This window comes from Ciconia boyciana, chromosome 8 (assembly GCF_034638445.1).
Source record: "Ciconia boyciana chromosome 8, ASM3463844v1, whole genome shotgun sequence".
NCBI classification, from domain to species: domain Eukaryota; kingdom Metazoa; phylum Chordata; class Aves; order Ciconiiformes; family Ciconiidae; genus Ciconia; species Ciconia boyciana.
This window is the reverse complement of record NC_132941.1, coordinates 129,918-155,583: the sequence shown is the minus strand read 5'-3', so window position 1 is coordinate 155,583 and position 25,666 is coordinate 129,918. Positions and strand designations below refer to the sequence as shown.

The window sequence follows — 25,666 nt, the reverse complement described above, 5'->3', positions numbered from 1 at the left end:
AGCCCTCTGTATCCAGAAGGTTCAATAACAACCTCCTACTCACACTGAGTCAGTGGTCAACGCAAGGTGTCTTTTCTTGTAAGAACCTTGCCTGTATTTGCATTCTAGTGCTGGATTAAATGTGCTGATATTGAAGCCGTTGGGGATTTTTCTCTTAAAATTCCCAAGTAGGAAGACTTGTACAGTTCAGCCTGATAAAAATCTATTCTATAGGTACAAACTTATCTTTTTCATCTTAACTATATTATGCTCACATTTCACATACTGAACTTTCATGTGCAGTCCTTCTCCAACTCTGTGTGAAAATCAGCTTGTTCTTGCCTACCTGAGAAGTAACTGTGCAGTAGTGTGGATATCATTCCTCATAATTTTCTGATCAACTTGGTTGTTGGCCAAATTTCTAACCTTATTTCCTTTTGTTCAAAACCGCTGCAGGGAGTGGCTGTCCAATAACCAGGGTGGAGGAGGGAAGTTCTCTGGCGTGTACCCCTGCTCGCAGTCTGCAACTCTTGCAGCTCTCTGGACAGGGATCCCTTGTACAGGAGAGTCATTCCATGTAAGCAAAAAATCCCCAAACTATTGCAATAGCTTAACTGCAATAGTGCATTTCCACCACTCTATTCCAGGACTTGTGCTTGATTTTAAGCAATCAGTGTTTTAATTTTGCACTATGAGAGGAGCATGGCTTTATTTTGCAATGAAATGAACTAACGATGCCCGTGTGGTCAATGGCCGTTTCTCAAGTCTCTTGCTAGTGAACACCTGACACTCGTTTTATGAGAAGACTCCTGTTGTGACAAGCTGGAGCTACATTTGGGGAGAAGTTAATGCATTTTCTAGTGATGTATGGTCTTCTTTTCCATGTTCCCTTTTCTTGGTCTGCAGTGTCTCTTCAGGCCTAGTTGTTCCTCCCCCTGTTGCCTTTGGATCCAATGCTCTTGTCCCCAGCAGCCCTACTGAACAGGAGCAAGCAAAAGGTAAAATTTTCTGCATACTGGTCTTTGGTTGTGTTTCTTGCTCTGTGGTTTAGTCTGAGCATGCAGCCTTTTCAAAACCTGCTAAAATTATGTTTAAGAGTAAAGCAGGATTGAGAACACTGAAAGAGGTAGGTGAAGGGAGATGTGTATTTGTGACTCAGATCCTGATGTGCTGTCGATGTTTCCTGCATAGCTATCATAATAAAATTAGTACCATCAGCTAGCTCCCCTTCACTCGAAAGATGGGAAATACTTTGTATGGGATACAGATTGCTGCTTGCAATTGTCCTCCTTTCTTAGGGACAAGCCGTTTTTGCTACAGGCAGGTATCTGTAGTAAGTATATACCGTTAGGGCAATAGAAAGGACAGAGGAGGACTGCGTCATAACATTTTACCTTAACTTGGATGACTTGTACAGTATTTTAAAAAGCTTTTGTATGTTATGTGTGTGTATTCTAGAACGCCATGCCAAAAGAGGGATTGTTCTATATGATACTTTGGTTCTTAAACATTTTCTCTAAGCACCCATTTGCCATCAGGGATAAGATACCCATCCACACAGACTTTTAGTACGATACAAAATCACCATTCCTTTCTGTGAGGTTCCTGTCACAGAATATGAAATACTTTTAGAATAGACATTTTGTTAGCTGGGGTCTGAATTATGTTGCATTTTAATAAAGATAGCAAAAGGAAAAAAAACCTCAGGGAAATGCTTTTTATAAATTTCAGATACCATTTGCTAATTGTATAAGTTCTAGACCTGTAGCAAAATAGTTATATGAATTCTTAACAAAACACTTTCTCCCCCCCCCCGCCTTAAATTTAAGGATATGGATGGTTTTGTTGATTTTTTTTTTTTTTTCCTCTCCAAAACAAATTCACCTGGAGAGGAGATTTTAGATTCACCCATTAAATTATGAGAAAGTTGCATATGCCACTGGAGACAAGTCTTGTAATAGAATGTTGGAAACTTTAGGTACAATGCAAGAATTAGTTAGTAATGTATTTTCTGCTCTTTCAAACCAGATGAACAGATGGATATATCTATCCCTGCAGAAGGAAGAGAGCTGACGCAGAAGCAGAGAGGAGATACGCTAGTGGAGATGGCCATCCCATGTATCCCACCAGGACCGCTTGTCCTGCCACAGGCTTCAACTCCAGTGTCCCAGAGTGCCCCAACCTTCTTTCCTGGATCTTTACCTATACCATCACAACCAGAGTTCTCTCATGTAAGGGTTCATGTAGATTTCTTTTCTGAGGTTTTTATATGGCTGTTGCAGAAGAATTGTGTTTGAGTCAGCCTATCGGCTTCTGTGTTGAGCTTCCCTGCTAAGCTGGTTCTTGCGTGCTTCCCTGTTCCCACCAGTCACAGTTACATATTGATCATACTGTGTGGCAGTTTATCCTGCAGAGAAAATGCGGAACAGCTTAAGAGGGCACAGTGAGTTACTGAATGGAGAATTTGTTGTCTTTTAATCTATGCTAGAAACCTTTTTTGTGCCCTTTTTTTTTTCTTTCTCTCTTTGAAAGGCTGCTGCTTTCTGATGCTGAACTGGGCATCCTGCACCTCAAACTGTGTCATAAATAAGACTTTTATCAGGATAGACCTTAGCATCATTTGTCATGGAGAAAGTGAAGCTGTTCTGTAATAAAGCATTTGTATTCTCCTACAAGGCTATAATTAATTTACTGTGTTTTTCAAGTTGCTTATTCTTATTATCTGTTGTCTCCTTTGTGCTTTCTGATTCTGGAAGTTATTACTTTTCAAAGGGATTTAACAGTTGGTGGCTTTATAGCTTAATATTACAAATTTCATCAACTTAAGGCAGAGAATAAAACTTGTACTAGAGACTTCAGTAGTCGAAGCAGGGCTTCTCCCTAGCTGAAAGCAGCTTTCATGCTAATATAATAGATTCCTCCAGAGAACCTTTCCAGAACCCTTGGTTGTTTGACTAAAAACAGCTACTGATTTGCCATACTTGACCTGTGCTTCATGATTTGGTAGTGTGAGAGGTGTACCAAGGATTGTGTCTGACTTTGCCACAGAGGTACTAAAAAGTAATGGGTGGTGAAAATTTTTCTCAGCAAGAATGGGGCAATTATGACTCATATAAAGCAGGGGGGGGAGTTTGGGTTGGTTTTTTTTTTTAATCTGTAGTTTTGTGCTGAGCTTGCTCTGCTGCATAATCCAGTGTAATGTTCTAGGAATAACAAATAAACAGTCCTACTCGGGCTGCCCTGATGCTCCATGTCCCACTTTTTTCATTTTAGGATATCTTTGTTCCAACTCAGAGCCCAGAGGAGAAGCATGAAGGAGAAGAAAAAGCTGCTGCTTTAACCCATTTGTGCTTACCAGGAGATGTCTCTGGACCCACAGATGCTTTGTCAAAGATGTCTACAGGTGACTCCGTGTCACAGCCTTCTGAGTCCTGTGAGCTGATGCTGTCTGCGAGTGAACGTAGCCAGCCCACCAATACAGAGGTCAGTTCAGGCTCTCTGAACACAGGCCAAGATAGCGAAACCACACAGGTAGAGATGATTTCTGAACACAAGGCCTCAGACTTGAGACTCTGTTCTGTGGAGAATGACAACATAAAACTGAGGCTGGATGCAGGTGATCAAGCCCTCTCTGGAAACTGTGAAAAGGCAAAAAAGGAGGATTTACAGACTGCAGGAGAGTCTGTAATGCAGTTAGTTAGTGCAGATGTAGCAGGAGATGGGTCATTAGCCCCTACAGCTCATCGGGAGATCGAGTGTATTTCTGGAAGTCAGGCTGCTGCAGATCAGTCCGGGCTGCCTGAGATTTTGTCGTACACTCGGGGTAGAGAAGCACAGTCTGAGGATTATCCACTGGAAGAGACTGCTGAACCTGAGGCAGTTCCTGAGACCCAATGTGAAGAACAAGAAGAAAAACTGCAAGTAAAAGAGAAGCGAATAAATGAAGATGGGTCCCTTGTTAATGTAACACTTTCTCAGAGGTTTATTCTTGAAAGGGAAGTACAGTGTCGTGAAGATCTGGAAGTGGAATTTGCTGATGGTTCTTGTAAAAATAGCAAAAATTTGTCTGATCAGGCCGAAGAATTAGAAGAGATTGGACCAGAAAGCTGGGGAAAAGAAACTTCAAAAGGTTGTACTTCTGGCACTGGAGAGGCGAAGAGCATGGATAAACTGTCCTTTAAGGCTGCTTCGGAAAGCATGCCAAAGCTCAATAAAGTTTTATCTAAGCCTTCTGCGGGGGAGTTACTGGAACAGCACAACAATTTGTTTCCTAAGTCAAAGAGTGACGTTCCATCGGAAGTGGCGTTGTGTGCCAAAAAACACCCGGGTCGTTCAGAATTAGGACAGATAATGATAATAGGGAATCAGCCACCACTTCAAGAGAGAGGGGTTGACATACTGGTCAGGAGAGCAGTAGAAACGGGACAGCAGGAGAATCAGGTGCCAAAGAATACGGAGGATACTGTTATGACAAGGAATCTGGAACAAGAAGAGCAGATAGAGCCACAGGAGAAGGCAACTGCTAAATCCCCCAGTCCTTCCAGTGGTAAGTGAATTTAGGTTAGTAGTTCACAGGTGTATATTTTGAATAATGCCAAGGACAGCTGTGTACAATCCTCAGTGTTTTCAGGGAGCACTGGTCTCGGATGCGCGTTGAACAGCCTCTCATAGGAGCAGCACTACACGTTACTGTGTTACACATGTTATCATGCCTTTACTTTTTTCCCCTTTGTCACACTACTGCAGGCAAGAATGATAAAGTAATTCTTGTTCCTAACAGTCTCTCACTGTTTTATGGCAGAAACCCAGAGCAACTTTGAAAACTCAGAATGTTGTGACTTTGGCAACGGTCAGGGACTTTTGTAACTTCCCCCCCCCACCCCCGAAGCAACACCAGTAGTGTCCTTGAAAGGAAAAGGGTGTGTGGTAGTCTGCACTTTCCTTCTTGTAGGTCTCCTTACTTGTTTTGTTTTGTTTTGTTTTCATTCTCAGAGGAGAATTTTCTTTGTGGGGGTGTATAGAGCAGCTTTGAGCTAGAAACTAATACAACAAATTTATCTTGAGATTATTTTAACGTAGAATGTCTTTTAACTTGCGTGTAAGCTGTGGCTTGGCAGGCATTGTCATGATGCATTGAAATCCCTTTAACATACTGTTGTGTAGTCATACAAGAAATGTGGGATGCTATACCTGAGTTTTGTGCAGCTTTTGCCTCTTAGTTGGCTTCATTTTAAAACCTAGAGTTCTCTACTCCTCAAATGAGAAAGTGATAGAAAACAAAGTCTTACTAGAGCTTTATCTTGAATTGTACGCATTTTTGAGATCTAAATAATCTTTTGTTAAACTGCCAGGATCAGAGAGTGAGAGACAGTTTTCCCCCTCTTATGATGACAGTAGGTGACTTCAGTCTCCTGAAGATGGTGATCATGAAAGTTGAGGCTCTGAAAACATTAGTTGTCAATAGGTGATGGTTGTCTTTACATCTCCTGAGCAGATCAGTGTGTTAGTAGAGGTTTGTTTAACTCTTTTCACTGATTTGCTAGGTAGTTTATGCTCTTTGAATTATCTAAGTTCTTCAGTTAGAGTACAATGGAAGATCAATAGAATTGTGCAGTGCTATTAGAATTAAATGAGATGTCTAGCAGGGAAGATGTTTGTGAATCATCTGATAGATTCAGATTGACCAGTCTGTGATTTTTATTTGTGGAACCTATAAAGCTGTGGGCTAGATAGAATTTCTCTTACCACTCAAAGGTCATGGTATTGTTATATAGGCCTATAGTCTGTTCTGGAGAGCTTTGTTCAAGTGATAATGTTTTCTAGCTTTTCCCTTTGAGAAATTAGTGTAAGATACACTGCGTAAAAAACATTTCCTAACACTCAGCCTTCTTTTTCCCTTTACGATCTCAGTTGATAGCCAGCCTGAATAATTTTCTATTCTTTGTCAGTGAGGGACATCTCTCCTTATTTTCTCTGCCAATTTATGTTTGGGAGTTTTTTTGAGAGCTGTACATTTCTTCAAAACTTCTTCAGAACTTCTCTCGTCAGTCTCACAAGTCCAATATTTTTTGTTACTGTTTTCTGAACTACTTGTTTAATTTTTCCAGTTACAAACTGATCCTTACTGCCGTTTATGGCAGCTTTGGCTGTTTCTTCCTGAAAGCCTTTTGAGCTTGTTCTTATATGGTTCCCTCCCCTTTTCTTCAGTTCTTGTGACCTTGAACGGTGCTGACTTCTGGAGCATGTGATCCTGTTTGGAAAGGTCAAAATGGCAGATTTCAAAAAGATGCAAGATGAAGAGCTTTCTTCTTTATGTCTGAACAGAAGTAGGTGAGATGACTTTGAAGTGCTAGATGGAGACTTGGATGAAAAGGGATTGAGTGTAATACTTATGTGTGTTTTTAATACCAAATTTGCTGACAAGTTTGAGAAAGATAACCATTTAATAGTGTGGAACTGGCTGCTGAGAAGAAATTCGAGAGACTAAAAAATAGGATGAAAGTGGTATCTTACGCTGTAAGGTAAGAATGACAGGTAAATATTGATACCTGTAGAGGTTAGATTACAGCAAGGTGTGGAAAAGATATTTGAATGCTTATGCAGGTCATCAGTTTTGGAGAGACTTCCAGCAAAAGATAATAGCAGTTTTCAGGCTAGACTTTGCTATAAGTATCTGTTGACCTATTTTAAAACAAAATAAAGCTTAAATTCTTTTCAAGGAGTATGGATCCTTGTGGCCACAGCTTTTTACCATCACTGTCATCTGAGAACAACTGCAGTGGTTACTGTATTTTGAGCTAAGTATATGTTTAGTCATGTAAAAATCTGGTGCTTTAGAGGTTCTGATATCATCTTTGTTTAGATTTAAAAACTCCATTCTCCCAATAACGTAGTCATATGCATTAATATGTATTGTTGAGCACTGCTTAATATACCAGCTATCATAGCAATGTAATTGATGTAACTTTTGCGCCCATTCTTCTGAATGCGGTAGGACCAGTCAGATGTCTGGAAGCTTTTTTGGTTTTGCATTCTTTAACATCTCATAACTAGTGACCATCACTTTCTTTCAGAATGTTATAGGAAACTGCTTCGTTGTTGAGCATGAAATGCAGTTGGCCAGAAATGCAATCATTTTTTTTAATTTAGTGCATTCTCTGACAGTAGAGTCTTTGTTGGCTTAGGGAACCAGTGCTAGGCAAGTAACATGCTGGAGGCAATTCGGTGGGTTGTTTTGTCATCAAGACAGTAGTGTCATTGATCTCAGATTTAAGTTCTTGATTTGTGGTATTTAGATGTGTCTTAGCAACATCTTATCCAAAGTTTGTAGGCTGGCTCTCTAATGATATTTAGGGAAAGCTTTGAATATTGTTTATAAGTGGTACAATTGAATCATGCTGCAATTTTTCAAATTAGGCGGAAAAAAAAAAGCTTCGGTGACAGATTTTGGAGACTGCACACTGAGGAAATAATTAAAACTACTGGTTAAGTATCTGGAGCTCTTGCTTACTTCTGTCTTGGGGACTGCCTCTCTTAGGCATACGGGGTTTCTTCTGTGAAGACTCCCCTGTTACTATCTGGTCTGGGGAAGAGCTGTCTCCTCTGCTTGGGAGAAGAATTTCCTCAGTAGCAGTCTGAATCAAAATCTGAATCGCCAGGGATTGAGATACTCTGTGGACCAAGACGACCAGCTTCTTTGTTAGTGTTAGATTATTCTGTTGCCATTTAATGGGGGTTTTTTTGTTGTTGGGGTGGGGTTTTTCAGTCTTTCCTGTTCAGTGGCTTGCAATAGGTCACTATGCCTTGGTGATAACTCTGAACTAAAGACTGAAAATCATGGTATCTGTGACTTGAGATACTACAGCAGTCAGAAGAACAGTTATACTGCATCAGTCTAGCTTGGTATACAAGTTACCCCAATATTGAATAGCAGATGCATATGGATGAATATAAGGGCAAAAATGCAGTGGGGAGATACTTCTGAAGAAGTCTCTCTTTCATCATCAAGAAAAGTATGGTTTAGGAACATGCTGAGTCTGAAGTGATGTCTTTGTTTTTTGATATCTGGGATAGGTGTGTTTTTCTCCCCCACCATGGAATTTCTGCGTGTGGTTTTTTTTTTTTTCCAACATCTCTAAACTTCCAGGCTTCAAAGCTTCCTGCTGTAGAAAGTTTGACAGCTTAAATTACATACTGGGTAAAAAACCAACTCTATTTCACCAGGTGTTAGTTTCATTTGATGCTCCCTAATTCTGAAAACTTTAAAATCTGAGAACTTAAATTTTATGTAGAAACTTGCACATGGGAAGAATGAAGGAACTTGATCTTAGTATCAGAAAATCCATTTCCCTTCTATTAAGTCTATTAGGGAAGTGCAAAGGTTGCAGGAGCTCAAATGTTATTTAACATGAAATTGAATGATGAAGTTTTAGGTACAGTGTTCTTAATTTCCTTTAACTGAAAGAAGAAAAAAAGCTTTATTACATAGAAAATAATGCTTTGAGGGGATCTGGTCAAAATACTGGTCAGGAAGTTCAAAGGTGTTCTGATCCTTTTGCATTTTATGATCTCAACTTAACTTTTCTCTAAACAAGTCCAGGGTATTTGGTATGCTGTGGCTGCATGTTTCTTAAGACAATTTGGCATAGTCAAGAGAACAGTACTGGTCTTGGAACTTAAGAACAGTATTGGTTTTATTAAATAAAATAATATGTTTGGCAGTAGACTGCTGAAATGATGATAAAATAAAGATGAGTAGCTGTAGTTACATAACAAGGCTGAATGTTACATTCCACTTCAGTATGGCCTTTCACAGAGTTCACAATCCCAAACTTCCTTTTTAGGAGAGCATTTAGGAGTGAATAAAGTTGCATTTAACTTAAGGTAACGTTTCCCTTGTTATATTGTACTTGAAATGTTGTTTTTTATCTAAATCTAAATGCAACTTAAACACATCACACTTGGCTGGATTTACTTTTGAAAGAGAACAATAAGCCACTGTTTGGAGCAAATGAACTCGGAAATTAATGCTGTTGGTTGTTTTTTGTGCATTTGTATTACACTAAAGGGCTGATCGGTGTTAGAGAGTTCAGGCTTTTGGGATGTTCTGCCTGCTGTCTTCAGACTCATGAAGCATGGTGGAAAAGTACGTCAAGTGGTATCTGTTCTCTTACCATCACTCAGTCCTTAAGGCGTGAAGAACTTTAGAGCATCCCTCTTCTCTTAAAGCAGCTTTGTTCTCACCGTAGTTATTTCCAACAGGAGTCTAATCCCTTATCCACAGATAATGTAGCATACATCAGTAAGCAGAAACTTTGGGTGAGGACTAGAAGGATCTTGGAGAAGAGTCCAAGAAGCAGGAGTAGAAACTGGATGGTGAGGTTTGGGGGGTGTCTTTTTGTTTTTGAAGTTGCCTTGAATAAGATATTAACTGTTTAGTTACTCTACTAAAAAATGCTCAAAGGCTAGAACATGATAAAATATAGGGGTACGGAAAAGAAATTTACTCATTGAAGTCTGTTTCTAGGACTCTGTGGAGTTTATAGAAGTTGTGGTTGTCCATGAAATCTTTTTTGTAGATTATACAATTTTGTACATACAAAACCTTGTTCAGAAAGTTATCTTTTTACTGGTAATATAAAATAAAGAAGAAACAGATAAGCAGTGCAGTTAACATAGTTATGATAAAGTTTAAGCATTCCAGGTTAAACAAAAAGTTAATATTTTTATTAAAATAATGAAGAGTTGTGTTGTCAAGCCCTTTAAATCTTTTTAACATTGCCTCAGGCCTGGCTAGAGTGATGATTCTTAATCTGGCAGACTTCTGGAAGCAAAGTTGTTTCTTATTTTCTAATGGGGTCCTTTTGATATGTCACAGCTAGATATGAATTACCAATGGAGAAAAATGTATGTAATCAAGCTTTTGTCCTGTCTATTAAATAGTTGTGCTAGTGAGTTAAGAACAGAGCTAAGAAAGGGCTTTTTGAAAGAGAAAGCAAAAGTTCTTACACAGAAGGCATGGGGTTCTTTGGGGTGGTGGTTTTTGGGTTTTTTCCCTCCTTTCTGTATGCACAGAAAACAGAGTGGCCAGCCACTACTATTAGCCTTCTCTGTAGATCTTCATGTGGCTGGGAGCCACAGTAGATGTGCCACATCCCTCGTAGAGGTGATGGGTAGGAGAGAAGAACTAGAGCAGAGGGAGCTGCGCTTGAACTGCTTGAGGGCTGCAGGCTGGCCATCCGTGGTGTAGTCGTGTGCAAGAAGCATCGCAGTATGCAGAAAAGGCGGTGGGACTTACCTTTTCATCTAGAAGAGAAGAGGATGGTAGCTCTGCTTCACTTAGTTTGACGCAGAGCTGGGAGATTCCTTTGTCTCCTTCCATTACGAGGGTGCAGGTTGGTGGTGTGCTGGTAGTTGCCATCTGCGCTGTGCTAGAAACAGCCAACTCTCCCAGTGAAAGTGTTACCCAAGCAAATGAAATTTTTTATACCTTAGCATTAGCAAACTTGAGAGAGACAAAGTGGGCCAAAGAAAGACCCAGTCTTTTGATGCTGAAAGATAAAAGGAAATGTTACAGGGTGATGGTCTTAAGGACGTAAGAAAAGTTTGTAGGGAGAATTAACCTTTTTCATTGTTACACCAGTTGGTGCAGTTGTGAAAGCAATTAAGCTTTCAGGCATACGCTTTTTTTTTTTCACGTCTTGTGAGTGTGAAAGCTTGTTTGTTTCTCTGATGGTATCTGTTAGTTTAGTGACTAGATTATCTCTTATTAAAAAGCAGGCTGATCATTTCATAAATTCTTTTGATCACTTGTTATTAGCCTGCCAAATGTGGATTTGTAGGCTAGAAGGGATTGTGGTAGCTAAATCGATCAAAATTCAGTGGAGTTTCCAAAGACATCAGTTTTTAAATAAAACACTTTTTAAATGGAGATCTGCTGTAGGTCATGATATGACAGGCATTCATAAGCTGTTTGTGAGGAATGGTAGTTGGCCTTTCGATAGGTATGGTGGTGTACCCACGAACTGTGAGTACCATGGCACTATGAAATAACCTACTCACTGCAAAAATATGCTGACGTCCTTAGGTTGATCTCAGGGATGTTGCACTTGCTGAACCGTATCTTTAAAACCTGTGACACCAGGGCAGGTGATGGTTTTCAAATAGACAATAGATAGCTTTTCAGTGGTCAGGGTTTTTTCTGAGGGGATTATGTCTTTATCATGTATTTATGGCTTCATTTGCCACAAGGTAGTTGTGTAAATCGTATGCGAGTCTTGTGTAACTGAAGAATGATGCACTGCATCTGGCTATAACTACAAGTTGTATCTGCATATCTAGTGCTAGCTCTTGAATTTAAGTAACTTGAATTTGTGTTCTCATGACCTTAACTAACAATTTTCCAATACTGTTTAGTTTTGGTTTATTCTTTTTTTTTTTTAATACATGCTTCTTAAAATTCAGGAGTTATGGAAATTGTGACTTGCATTATTCAAGTAATATCTTGAATGAAATCCAAAGAACAAATACAGTTTTAGGAAAAAGGGAAAAGGAAGGATAGTGGCAAAGTTGATGAAAACCTATTTTGACCTCAGTGTGGAGAGGAAAGGGTTGTTCTGTTAGTTTTGTTAAATACTTTATGCAATTTGGAAAGAATGCAGCCTGCAAATTACTGATATATGATGTTGAAGGTTTGTAAATAAATGGCATGGGGTGAGGCAAAGGGAGGGAGCATTTTATTAGATTTTTAATGTATTTTATCTGTTAAATCCTGCAAGATCCGCACACAGTAAATCCACCGAGGCGTGGTTTCCTGATGAGATAGGCTACCTCAGCCAATAGACCCTGTAGACCCTTTATGCCGGAGACTGCACAAGAAGGGGCAGAAGTATTGGAGAGGACAGGAGGATGGGGCCAGCCCTTCTGGTGGCAGCCTGCAGCTGGTTATGAAACTGCAGTATCTGTTATTTCTCTTAAAGCTTACTTTCCAGGCAAGTTTCTGCTGTCATCATCTAACCCTTAATTGACTACTACTAATTGTTTGGGCTCATAGGTGGCTATCTGAAGTGTATCTGCTGACCTTTTATCCAAGGCTGTTTGATGATAAAGCATCATTCTGTGTAAGTTTCAGGTTATTAATTCAGGCAACACATAGCTCTGCCAATTCACTTCTATCCTAATCTTCATTTCTGTTTCTGGGCTCATCTCCCTTTTCTGTGGAAAATCCTGAGCATTTCTGAAGCAAAGCTGCAGTCTGTAAAAGTCCTATTCACATCAGGATATTTCGTCTGACTTTTATCTAGCACGTGGGGACAGCTGCATCAAGTTGACCACAGCCCAGATTTTCACTGAGAGAGATTTTTCCACACGAAATGTGAGGAAGATCAGTTAGAGCAGCTGTCCTGGAACCAGTAATTACTTGATCACTTGTCCTTAACCAAGTGATCAAGCCCAGCCAGCACGGGTTTAGGAAGGGCAGGTCCTGCTTGACCAACCTGATCTCCTTCTATGACAAGGTGACCCGCCTAGTGGATGAGGGGAAGGCTGTGGATGTTGTCTATCTAGACTTCAGTAAAGCCTTTGACACCATTTCCCACAGCATTCTCCTGGAGAAACTGGCTGCTCATGGCTTGGACGGGTGTACGCTCCGCTGGGTAAAGAACTGGCTGATGGCTGGGCCCAAAGAGTGGTGGTGGATGGAGTTTACTCCAGTTGGCGGCCGGTCACGAGGGCTGTCCCCCAGGGCTCTGTGCTGGGGCCAGTTCTGTTTAATGTCTTTATCAATGATCTGGACGAGGGGATCGAGTGCACCCTCAGTCAGTTTGCAGATGACACCAAGTTGTGCGGGAGTGTTGATCTGCTGGAGGGGAGGAAGGCTCTGCAGAGGGACCTGGACAGGCTGGATCCATGGGCTGAGGCCAGTTGTATGGGGTTCAACAAGGCCAAGTGCAAGGTCCTGCACTTGGGCCACAGCAACCCCACGCAATGCTGCAGGCTTGGGGAAGAGTGGCTGGAAAGTTGCCTGGTGGAAAAGAACCTGGGTGTGTTGGTTGACAGCCGCCTGAGTGTGAGCCAGCAGTGTGCCCAGGTGGCCAAGAAAGCCAATGGCATCCTGGCTTGTATCAGAAATAGTGTGGCCAGCAGGAGTAGGACAGTGATCGTGCCCCTGTACTCAGCACTGGTGAGGCTGCACCTCGAATGCTGTGTTCAGTGTTGGGCCCCTCACTCCAAGAGAGACATGGAGGGGCTGGAGCGTGTCCAGAGAAGGGCAACGGAGCTGGGGAAGGGTCTGGAGCACAAGGCTGATGGGGAGCGGCTGAGGGACCTGGGCTTGTTCAGCCTGGAGAAAAGGAGGCTCAGGGAGACCTCATCGCTCTCTACAGCTGCCTGACAGGAGGGTGTAGAGAGGTGGGGTCGGTCTCTTCTCCCAGGTAACAAGCGATAGGACGAGAGGAAATGGCCTCCAGTTGCGCCAGGGGAGGTTTAGACTGGATATTAGGAAAAATTTCTTCACTGAAAGGGTTGTCCAGCACTGGAACAGGCTGCCCAGGGAAGTGGTGGAGTCCCCATCCCTGGAGGTATTTAAAAGACATTTGGATGAGGTACTTAGGGACATGGTGTAGTGGTGGACTTGGCAGTGTTAGGTTAACAGTTGGATTTGATGATCTTAAAGGTCTTTTCCAACCTATACGATTCTGTGAGTCAGTAACTGTTCAGAGGGATTTTGTACAGGACAGCACCAGGGTTATGCTTTTCCCCATTTCCACAGCACAGTGAAACTGTGCTTTTGGTATTTGGACCAAAGTAGTCCCCTAAAATTACTAATCCTGGCGCACTCTGTCTTTTAGGAACCCCGTTTCATTTTACTTTGCCAAAGGAGGGTGACGTCATTCAGCCCTTGACCAGCATAACGCCGCCTCTTATTGGCCAGCTTAAAATGGGACCCAGAAGACACAGCACACCAATTGGTGAGTTTGACCCGAATGGCTCTGTTCTGCAGTGAAAGCCTGTTTGGAAGATTTTGGTTCTTGGTGCAGGATCTGATGCGATAACTCAAACCTACCTTGGCAAAAAACATTGGTGCTCTGTGGAGAGGGCTCATCCCTTCTCCACACTTTCCTTGTTATGTTCTCTCCTCAGTCTCTAGTGAAGGTGTTTGCTCGCTGAGTGTGGGGTGGTGTGGAACATGTCTTCCTTGCACTCATCGTGTTCCCGCATACAACTCTATTAAAGAATGCAAAAGACCCCTATGAGTAGTGAAAGAGCGTAGACTAAAAGAAGATTGCTTCCAGTATTCATCATCATTTAGCAGGACTTTCTCTACTAGGTTCACAAAACAACACCCTGCATTTGCTGGATGAAAGGAAGTGTGTATTTCTGCTTGGGTAACAGTAAAGTATTCTGTCGCAAGCTAAGGATGATATCTGTGCTGCAGAACTTTCACGCTTCAGAACTCTAGATAGGAATTTCCACTACTGCACTATTGCTGATAATGTGTGCAGTGAAGCATCTTCAAAACAGAACCAGGACCTGAACCGCAGCGGTGTGAATGACAGTAGCTACTTTTTGTTTTACTTTTTTTTTGTTTTCCTATTTTCAGTGGATGATAGTTGCCCAGACAGCACTATAGCAACTAGTGATGTTACAGCAGAGGGCACAATGGGGACCAACAATGTCACCGTGGAAAGTGCAATGGTATCAGCAGATGTGTCAGAAGTGTGTGAGAAAGGAGATTCTTGTGTGGTTCCTGAGGCCGATGCAAAACTCTCTCTGCGAATGAACCTTGTTACCCCTGTGAATGATGGGAGCGAGGAGTCCCTGCCATTCAGCTTGGAAAGTAAGAGGATGAAACCTCAAAACATACAGGTCCTACTAGATCTCAGCCCTGACTCAGAATCTCTTTGTGGCATTCCCTGAGACAGTCTCTGTACTTTTTCTCATATTTCTTTTTGGGTAGTGTCACTTAAATTTGTTTCTCTGTTTCTGCAATGCTCTAAGCAAGAATGGAGTGAGAGGAGAGGCCTCTGTTGTGAGGAAAGGTACTTCCAGCAGACTAAAAGTTGTGATGTATAGTGGCAACGTCACAGGACAGGAACTGGAGTTTGATTATATTGGGAGGGAAAAGATTTTAAAAGCATCATCTGGAGAAAAAAGTTTGACACTGTTTTAGTCAGAACAATGACATTCAGTCTAATAGTCTAAAACTTGTAGAAACTCAGGTCTGTGATGCGAAGTTGGGCGGGGAGGCCTGGGCACCCTTTGTCCAGCATTACTCAGCCTCTCTCTTCACTGAGTGTGGGGGGCTGGGAAGGGGCAAGAGAGTCTGTTCAGGTGACACCGAAATCATCCTTCCTTCTCGTTTCAGAACCTACGGCCAGTGACAGGAAGGATGGATCCTCTGCTGCTGCCGGAGCTGCTGCCAGGTAACTGGGCTCGATGCTGCGCAGAGTTAATACGAAGGCCTGGGTAGATCCGTTTTCTGTTCATTACCAGCAGCAGGGAAAAAAAAATGAAAATGAGACACAGAAGCAGGGAATGCTTTTAGCAGTAGCCACGACATTAACTCTTTAGCTCTCACAGCAGGTTTTAAGTGCATAGGCAAGGTGGGTGCCCCACCTGCTCTTTTACTACAGGCTTTGTGCTTCCTACTAATGTCGGCATTTTGCCTCCTTCTGATTGTAGTCAAAGCAGAAATTAATGTCTTGTGCAGTCCAGAATGCAAGTCTGCCCTGTCCACCTCTTAAATTTCAAATACATGGTTTTCTGCTTTCTTTCCTTATTGTGCAATTTTCTACAAAGAATCTCTGAGGATTTCTGAAACAGAATTCTCTTTTTGATATGAAGCTGACAGAAACATAACCAGGTCACTGATATACTGAAATCAGTTTAACATGTTGACCAAAACATAAGTTACTCCCTTAGTCTTTTTATTTGTATGTATCTATCTTACCTTATGCTTAATGCCTAGCATTGCTTGATTGTAGCTTTTGGGGAGTATGGTTTGTAAGTACTAATAAGAATCTGAGTCAGAAGATAGTGACCTGTAGTCATATGAGTGAAGTATAACGGTTTGAAGCAGTGAGAAAACTTTGAAATAAACTCAGTATCTCTTGTCACAGGATTGCATGCTGGATGGTAATCGTGCCTCAGTGTTGAGGATGAGTGGCAGTCATTCCTCACTGGTTGAGGATGGGTTGCCTTTGTAGGTATAGGTTGAACTCAGTCTCTCGGGGTCTGCTTTATGACTGTCATTCCCAATATTTTTGTGGTGTCATGAAAGTCCTGAGAAGTAAGCCATAACTGGTCTGAGTCCCCTGGTGCGTACCAGAGGTAGTAGATGGTGAAACTCCTGATGGCGCTGCAGTTTTCCACACTACGTTTTCTGGAATTGTTACATTGCTCTTGGCTGTTAGGGTGTCTGCAGAAGTGACAGAAATGCTTATGCAATTGCAGCTTGTTTCTTGACCTGTGAAGAGCGACCATCTCACTCATTCTGTGGCTGTGTAGGTCAACAAGCTCAATACCAGTTGTTGCTTTCCCAAGGGGCTAGAGAACTCTTGTTTTGCTGTATAAGAGATTTTCTCACTCCCTGATGTTTTTTTGTTTGTTTGTTTGTTTTAAATCTGCACTGCTAGCTCCCAGAAAGCATCATCTGTGTTTAGTCGTGTCTGTGAAGTTCGTCGAGAGGATGAGGCCAGAGGTCATGGTCTTTCCACTTCTCCGTTTAGGTAACTCCTCACAGTCTTTGCCTGCCAGTCCTGGTTGGATTTATATGCACATGTGCATTTTCTACATCAAAGAAATTGCACTAAGTCATTGTCTTTGGGTGACTTAGAAGGTTGGGGACAATGGGGTAAGTATAATAAGTACTGTATCTTTGTATCTCACATGGTAATCAGACTTACCTTTTTGACTGAGCAGCAATGCGATTCCAGCTGGCTAATATGCTTTGGTTAAATCTGGGGCTTGAGAGAACTGAGATTATACTTAGAGCTGTTTAAATACCTTTTCTTTCTCCTGTTCCAAGATCTTCTGAGCTTTTGTGTTTGTTATTTTCTGCTGTTGTCTCCCAAGTCCATCAATTTTTGCTGTCTCTGGTTGCTTTGAGAAAGACTGTACTGTTGCATGGCTTATGGTGATAAGGGTGCTGGCTGGAGGACCAAGTGTAGAAATCTGCTTCTTCAGTGTTTTCGATTCTATCTTTTGATGGGGCAGTGAGGTCTTGCTCTACAGAGAAAGAGTAACCTGCATTTCAAGAGCATTGAACAGTTATACTGAAGACTGTAACGAATAGGGAGTTCCAGTGCTGGGCAATGTACAGACAGAATGGAAGACAGTCACTGCTCAAAGTCCTCAAGTACATGACGAAAGCCAAATGTATCCTTCTAGTAAGGCTCAGTATACAGTCCCATATAGTACCTGATAACACTTTTGACAGGGCAGACAAATTCTAATGAAAACATTAGGCAGTATTTGTGTTTATGGTCCTGCCTCTTCTCGCTAGGTGTGATTACCAGTTTCAAGCCAATGAAGTGCTGAAGCAGCCTGTAGCAACTTCAGGATGGCATGACTGCCAAAAGCATGTTGCATAGTTGGTGCCTGACGTGTGGAGTATAGATTGCTTTATTAGTGTTTGGAAAAGCACCTAGTTCTCTACAGGTGTCAGCCATTCTTTTTGCTACCATGTGAACCACTTGAGATGTTGAAAGGTTATTTTATAATTTGAGACTCGCTGAGTTCTATGCAATCTTAAGAAGCAATTGAATGACTGCCAGGGGTTTTTTTAATAGTGCTTTCACTTGAGTGGCAGCATATTGGTTGTCTTGCTTTTTTAATCAATAATTTTGATCTGCATATAACTGGTTTGCAGGGGGAATCTGTTCAGCTTTCCTGGCACACAAGAAGATGCTGAATTACGTAAAAATCCCAGTGGTTGGCAGTACCAGCAACACGAGGCAGATGACAGTGGTGGACAGGTCCTAATCCCTCAGAGGATGCAGCAGGACTGCCACCGACAACCTTCTGGTGCAGAGGATGGGGAGTCTGTGGAGACTGGTATTGTAAGCGCTCAGACAGAAGAAGGGAGAAGAATGCAGAAGAAACCAAGTAAGGTTGTTAAAATTGATGAAAGCCAAGAGAGGTGGGCAAACACCAAGAATAAAGGGATTCAAACTACAGCAGACTGTCTCTTTACCCCAACAACTGTTACAACAGCAACACAAACGTCAGAAGAAATCTGTAGGCAGGTGGAAGTGGGAACCAGTATGTCTGGGCAAAGACCTGGGCGACAAGATGCGAATGTCCAAACTGAGGAGAGTGGGGAAAAGCTTGTGAACGCCTCTGGAGAGGACACGGACTCTCTGCACAGTCAGGTGGGATGAAGGCTGCCTGTGTTTAATTTTACTGCTTTAGAACAGTAAAGTATCTCTTCAGCCAGTAAATTCACTAACAGTAGGTTCTCTGTCGAAAAAAGCCACAAGACCACTTTAAAATGTTAATGGCGCAAGCTTTCCTGTATCAGCTGCACACAACTGCTAAGGTAGCAATACTCAGTGAGCGGCATAAGTTTGGGAAGTGAATGTCTCCATATTTATTTTCTGGAAAAATATGACAAGTTTTGGTTGGTTGGATGGTTTCTGGTTTGGGTTTTTGTGTGTGTGTGTCCAGATGTAGTTAACACTGTAAAAAAGTTTCACTTTTTGTTGGATGGAGGTGGGAGTGGCATGAAATTTTGAATGAAGGGTTTGATGCCTTCTGGTTTGCACCAACCAACTTCAGACAGCTTGTTCTGCCACTCCATCCAATGTCAATGGATAAACACAGGAGGGGAGAGCTCCTCCAGAGAAACATTCTAACAAGATTAATAACTTTGAATTAGTATTTCAGAAAGTATTGCAGACTCAAGAAAAGCCACTGCTTTGCAGTTACAGCTTGTATATTTGTGTTTGTGTCCACAAACACAAAGACTAGAAAAATGATTTTTTTCTGAACTTGAGTTAAGAATAGTGCATCCTCTGGGAAACAGGAGATGAACAGGGCCATAAATATGCAGTGCAACATTGATGTGATATGTCTGAGAGGTCACTGAATGAAAGAGTATCAGAAAGCGTGCTAAGCAAGTTTGCCATTTCCTCCTCGGACTGCTATGACTTCCCTTCCTCTACCCGTGAGCAAGTCAGCAAAATGTGTTCAGTTCTCCCTTGTTCAGGGTCTCTTCTGTTGTTGCATCTAATTTGTAACAAGACGCTGGAAGGTCCCCTACCCCAGTACTCGAACATGGTATGAAGGAACTGTACTGCAGAGATAGCTCTACCCAGAAATTATTTGCTTTTCATTGTGGTCTATTTTGGTTTTACTTTGTCCTGTTTATTACAGGGAGAGGAGGAGTTTAACCTTCTTCACCCACCCAAAGGCCGAGTTCAGCATCGCCACATGCGAACGATTCGAGAAGTGCGCACTGTTGTAACGCGTGTTATAACAGATGTTTACTACATAAATGGTGCAGAGGTGGAACGAAAGGTAGTTGAGGTAAGTTCTTGTTTTCAGGGCTAAATGTAATGATATATTGGCTGAAGAATAAAATTAATTAAAATTAGAATGTGTTGTTGCTGCAGAAAACGAGTTGAGTGAACAAGTCCTCATGCTGTGATGACGAACTTTTCATGAGCAAACATGTAGACCATTTAGTGCATGGTGAAAGCTGTGTATTTGTTGCTGGTGTATTTCATGCCCGTTAGTGTATTCTGAAGACACCCTGACTTTTTTTTTTTTCTTCACAAAGAACTGAACAAAAGACTTTACTATGTGCGTCCAACTGTTTTAAAATTCTTGGGGTTTTGTCAGAATAGAGAGATTTCAGAATGGGCAGAAACTCTTATTAGTAAGCAAAAATAACTTCTGCCTGTAAAATTGAACTGTGTAAGTTTAGCCTGTTTTGCAGCTCAGTGTCATTTTTAACCACACTCTTTGGAGTCCTGCGGACCAGATTCTATAAGAGGTCTACAAAAAGCAACTAAAAAAACCAAAAAATAAACAAGCCTATTGTTAGTCCACTTGTGTTGGGGTATGTCCATTCATTAATCAGAAAATCTTTAGGGAATCTCAAAAGATAGCTGACAAATGCTGATTTGATGTGCACAGTAATCATATCAGCCTGCTAGCAATAAAATGTTACTGTTATTCTGCTATAAAGGTAAATAACATGAGTCTTGTGCTGTGTTGTTACAATGAGTAATGACACAAAAGGATAAATTAGTTCAGTGCAAAGCTTATACTTTCACACCTGATACTACACATGAAATTGCTTATTGTAACATTAAAATAGAGAATTAAGTTTCCTGAAATGTCCTTACACAGGCTGTGTAATCACAATCGTATAACCATTTCCAATTTATCTACCAATATTTGATACCACTATTTTGTAGATACATATTTTTATATCCATAAAACTTCAGTGGCTCCAAATGACCAGCTGTCTGAAACTGATCTTGGATTATTGGTAACCAAAGGCTGCTAGTGTCTGGTGTATTTGTTGCACTCTCACACTCTCGAAGGGTGGGAATTATTCAAATTACTTTGATACCAACCAAGCTCTGTCCTGTTGACTGGTTTCTTAATGTGACTTCTTTATACAGAGCACAGGCCTCTAGTGAGACACACTGTCTACCACGGACCAGTCCAGACTCATATCTGCATGGCTGTCTTGAGTTTCATGAATGTGATCTCAACTTGCCTGTGCTCGTGCCTGGTGATTGTAGAGCTTTCATCTAGCAAGTGTGTCACCTTTGACAAACCTCTTCTTTCCCCCCCCCCCCCCCCCCCAAGGAAACTGAGGAACCTGTAGTGGAGTGCCAGGAGTGTGAGACTGACACATCCTCCTCTAGAACTGCAGTGGGCTCATCACTGACCTCGGGAGACCTTGGTGATGTCAGCTCCTTCTCATCTAAGGCCTCAAGCCTCCACCGTACATCCAGTGGAGCAAGCAGTGGTCACTCTGCCACACACAGCAGCAGCAGCAGCTCAGGGCGAGGAGCTGGAGCTGTCAAAGGGAAAGTGTGTGGGACAGAAACTGGAGAGTTTGCTTTACCCACTGGCAGAGGCGCCTTAGGAAAATTAAGGTATGTGCAGAGCTTTGGGAAAGGAAGAACAGATATTTTGCAGAATTGAACAGCTGGCTTGGGTGGAGTGTGAAGCAGGGTAGAACCTAAACCAAGAATTTTCTGGGAAGGATCTGGCTGATGAACAGAAGCAAGGAGATAGTCTTTGCTTTCACATCCGTTCTTCCTAAAGGAGTAGTTTGTTTTCTTGTAAGGCATTGCTTTGCCTAAGCTCTTGCCAGTTTAGCAGCAATGAGGCAAACTTCTGGACCAGTTGTGAGATCACAGAGAAAATGGGGGGGATCCTAATGAGCTGGCTTCTCTTTTCAGAACAGTTAACTCATAAATTCTCTAGCCCTAGGAAAGGAGCTGGTCAGCCAGCATCTCCACTCAGAGTTAGCCAGACAGGAGCACTGCCTTGCGAGGAAGAGGAGGACTCTATGCCTGGCACTCGTCAGGGTGGCAGAGCACCTGTGACACCTCGCGGGCGAGGAAGAAGAGGCCGCCCACCGTCTCGAACAACAGGAACAAGGTACCCTGGAAAAAGGAGAGTGTAACTTTAATTTATTGCTAAGGAAGAGAATGGGGAGCTGCTGTCTTAATGTGACAGAGAAAAAGGAGTACTGAATGTTTCAGGAGCTAGTTTTTGGTGATAGCATGTAGCAGCTGCAAGCATCTCGCCCAAGTATTCTTTGTTTAGTAACTGTTTTTCCTGATCCTTCTGGGACTGCTTTTCTCTTTTCTACAGAGATTTAGCTGGACTGCCAGGTGTGGAGGATCTCTCAACTACAGCATCACCTGAGGAAAAATCATTTACTCGTTCAGTTCGCTTGCCAGATGGAGGGGAGAAATCTGACACTTCTGGCTTCTGTGCCTTACGTCGAAGTGACTCTCCAGAAATCCCATTACAAGTGGTGACTGGTCCTTCGGACTGTGCAGACTCATCCTCTGGGAGCAGCTTTGTGGGCCTCAGGGTTGTAGCAAAGTGGTCTTCAAATGGGTACTTCTATTCCGGGATGATTACTCAAGATGTTGGGGCAGGAAAGTACAAGCTGCTCTTTGATGATGGATATGAATGTGATGTTCTAGGAAAAGATATTTTACTCTGTGATCCTATCCCACTGGAGACTGAGGTGACTGCACTCTCAGAGGATGAGTACTTTAGTGCAGGTAAGAGCAGTGCTTGAGCTCCACCCTTGGGTTTTCTGAGTTGCTGAATGCAATGGGAGATGGGTGCTTGTCCAGGAGGATGAGAAGCCTGGGTATAGTTGGTTAATGGGTGTTATTTGCTGTCTTGTCAGGTGTGGTGAAGGGACACCGGAAGGAGTCTGGAGAGCTATACTATTGCATTGAAAAGGAAGGCCAGAGGAAGTGGTACAAACGAATGGCTGTTATTCTGTCTCTGGAACAAGGAAATAAGCTCCGGGAGCAGTTTGGGCTAGGTCCTTATGAACCCGTCACCCCCCTGACCAAAGCAGCTGACATCAGTCTCGGTAAGGGGAGGTGCTGTTGAGCTGCTGGTTATGCTGTTCTGTGTCTTGTGCCTTTGAGATGCTTCTAGTTCCTGATCTGAATTACCCATGTTGAAATCTTTCAGGCTATTCAACAATGCTTTTCGTACTTTATAATGGGATCTTGGAGATACTTCTCTTGTTTTGTGTCTTGCTCAGGGACTTAGTGGTATTGACTGGTTTGTGGAGAGTGGCCTGCATCTAGGACGGTGATGCTTGCTGTACTCATTTACACCTGGTGGATGGCTGCTGTGATACAAGCTCTTCAGCAGTAGTGGGAGGAAAAGAGACAGGCAGGGTGCAGGGCTTGAGAAAGATACACAAGCGAGATATCTTTCTTTCTTGCTCTTCTCTGTCAGAGGGTGGTAGCGTGTACCTTCTAGGTACTATTGAGTTTAGCCACCTCTGTACATACAGGTAGGGTGAAAGCTCGTGGAGTTAGGTGACAGCCAGTGACTAATCTCTGCATACTGTATCACAGATAATCTTGTGGAGGGGAAGCGGAAGCGACGTAGCAACCTTGGTTCTCCCAGCACTTCCAGCAGCAGCACAACTCCCACTCGTAAAGGGCAGGAGAGTCCACGCATCCCACCAGGCACACTATCTGGGAAAAGGAAGCTTGTTGCTTCTGAAGATGAGAGATCCCCAGCTAAACGTGGCCGCAAGTCAGCAGTGATAAAGCCTGGTGAGAACCTTATTTTCTGTTCTTAAACTTGCATTCAGCTATTTTTTTCCTGCCTGGTATTTCTGTAATTGATCGTTCCACTTCCCATAAGCAAAAAGTAGATGAGGTTGCTTGTTTGCCCTGCAGAATTTGAGACTGATTCTTCTTGGATGCATTCAGCAGCTAGAGATATTTTTAGCATAGTCTGAGTACTCACCTGCCATCTTCTCAGTTCTGCCTTTTAGAAATGTTCTGACCTTACTGTTGTGATTTGCCTCTCTCCTTTCTTATCTCTTTTCTTATCTGTTTAGTCAGTCCTGAAATGCCTAGCTGTTAAAGGGATCCTTCACAGCAGTAAGTGTTGTTTCAGGATGTTGGTAGACTGGCGAACATTGTCCCATTAGTCACTCAGGTTTTGATTTGAAGATTCTGTGCAACCAGAAGGGTAGAAGATCCCTACCTATCCTAGTGGAATCCTAACCCAATCCTGCCTCCCTCTTGTCTCCTCCAGTAAAATAACTGAAGTTGACCATATCCCAAATCTTACTTGTGCTGAACCTGGCTTTTGAGACTCATGGTGCTTCTGTCTCTCTGCAGGGGCTGTGAGAGCTGGAGAGTTTGTAAGCACCTGTGAAGGTGTAGATGCTGTAGATCCCCCAGTACTGGAGGACCATCATGGACCCTTGCCCCACAATAAGACCCTCTTTTTGGGCTATGCCTTTCTCCTCACCATGGCAACACCTAGTGACAAATTGGTCAATCACCAGAAACCATCAGATGGTCCCACAGGGAGCAGTGAGGAGGAAGAAGGTGAGGCAAATCTTACCCATTATATTTCCAAATGGAATGCTGTGGCTTTAGGAAAAACGCTGGATGTTGTCTGATCAGGCATTTGTATGGGTGCTTGTTTTACACTTTTGCTCTTTAATCATTTGCAGAAAGGACCTAAGACTCAGTCTTTGTTTTATAGAATTTGCAGCCTGAAATGTGGCAAACCTCAATGATGATCAGAGGGCCGTTCAGCAAGTTAAGAAAGGTGTGAAAATTAGTGAGATCAGCAGTCTCAGAATAGTATAGCATGAGAAGGAAGGTTTTGAGAGATAAGGGACAGAGCTGGGAAACATAGGACTTGAAAGCATGAATGGGTTGCTCCAGTTTGCCTTTGCTAGGGTCACGTTTCATGCAGTGAACGTGCAGCATGAAAAAAGTGAGAAGGTGCTCGCTTGGCTAGTTTGGCCAGTGCTGTGCTTCCCTTTCTGCTGCCTCTTTCTTTTTTTCTGACTCTTCCAAGGGTTTTGTCTAGATATTCTTGGGAGAAAGGCTGGGGTCCCTTACTGGAATGGATGAGGACTCTCTAGACTGAGGATTGTGTGGACATAAGCAGATAGATTATAGCCAAAAATTGAATTTTCTGTTTCTGCTGTAGAATTTTTAGAGATGACTCCATACGACAAACGTTATGTAGCACAGCAGCTGCGAGCAGGAGCTGGCTATATCCTGGAAGACTTCAATGAAACCCAGGTAAGGGCTTGCTTACTAATCTGGAATGATAGTCACAGAATAGTTGAGATTGGAAGGAATTTCTATAGCTCGTCTTGTCCAACCGCCCTGCTGAAAGCAGGATCAAATAGAGCAGATTGCTTAGGTCCTTGTCCACTTGGGTTTTGAGTATCCTCAAGGATGGAAACTCCACAACCTCTCTGGGCAACTTGATCCCGTGTTTGACCACCCCCAATTTAAAAACAAAACAAAACAAACAACAACAAAAACCAAAAACACCCCCCGACCCCCCCACCCCGAAAACCTTAAACGGTATTTCCTGTATTTGTTCGTACCTGTTGCTTCTTGTCCTTTTAGTGGATAACACCAAGAAGAGTCTGGCTCCGTCTTTTGTACACCCTCCTGTCAGTCATGAATATGCATTGAACAGACCACCCAAGCCTTCCCTTCTTGAGCTTAAGCTCAGCTCTCTCAGCTTCTTGTATGTCAGATGCTCCAATGCCTAGATATCTTAGTGGCCCTTGGCTGGGCCTGCTCCAGTATGTCTTGTGTTTTCGCTGTACTGCGGAACCTAGGAGTGGATGCACTACTCCAGATGTGGTCCCACCACAGGTCTGTGCCTCAGAACACGTAGAGATAGAGCTCTTCACTCTTCACTTACCAGATCTCTTTGGACAACTAATTTCATTTAGTGTCACTTTTACTTAAATTTAGATTTTTAATAGAGAGGTTAGATTGTTCTTGGAGCATCTTACCTGAGGATGCAGAGTCTTCTTTAGTGACTTACTGAGTCTCAAACTAAAAGATGAATCTTCTCCTTTGTCTGAACTGGAAGAGATAGTTATGATACAAAAACTACTAGGCAGATTTTTTGCCTGTGAACCGCATAGCTTGGAACAGGTGATTATTATAGGTAC

The 25,666-nt window shown here is 42.4% G+C and overlaps 1 protein-coding gene across 10 annotated transcripts in view; it reads left to right on the top strand.

The window, feature by feature from the left end:
• Positions 1–25,666, top strand: part of TP53BP1 (tumor protein p53 binding protein 1) — a 37,827-nt gene that overhangs the window by 9,830 nt on the left and 2,331 nt on the right. For 9 of the 10 annotated variants that reach the window (XM_072869450.1, XM_072869453.1, XM_072869451.1 and 6 more), the window contains 17 exons: positions 436–556; positions 886–977; positions 2,008–2,210; positions 3,253–4,525; positions 13,827–13,946; positions 14,579–14,815; positions 15,344–15,401; positions 16,614–16,706; positions 17,849–18,350; positions 19,354–19,506; positions 20,803–21,095; positions 21,430–21,606; positions 21,823–22,244; positions 22,376–22,567; positions 23,067–23,270; positions 23,847–24,059; positions 24,676–24,770. In XM_072869450.1, coding sequence (XP_072725551.1) covers positions 436–556; positions 886–977; positions 2,008–2,210; positions 3,253–4,525; positions 13,827–13,946; positions 14,579–14,815; positions 15,344–15,401; positions 16,614–16,706; positions 17,849–18,350; positions 19,354–19,506; positions 20,803–21,095; positions 21,430–21,606; positions 21,823–22,244; positions 22,376–22,567; positions 23,067–23,270; positions 23,847–24,059; positions 24,676–24,770 — 4,448 coding nt within the window. Of the gene's footprint in view, positions 1–435; positions 557–885; positions 978–2,007; positions 2,211–3,252; positions 4,526–6,194; positions 6,310–13,826; positions 13,947–14,578; positions 14,816–15,343; positions 15,402–16,613; positions 16,707–17,848; positions 18,351–19,353; positions 19,507–20,802; positions 21,096–21,429; positions 21,607–21,822; positions 22,245–22,375; positions 22,568–23,066; positions 23,271–23,846; positions 24,060–24,675; positions 24,771–25,666 lie in introns of those variants that run through there. The other variant, XM_072869457.1, reaches the window with a different exon arrangement.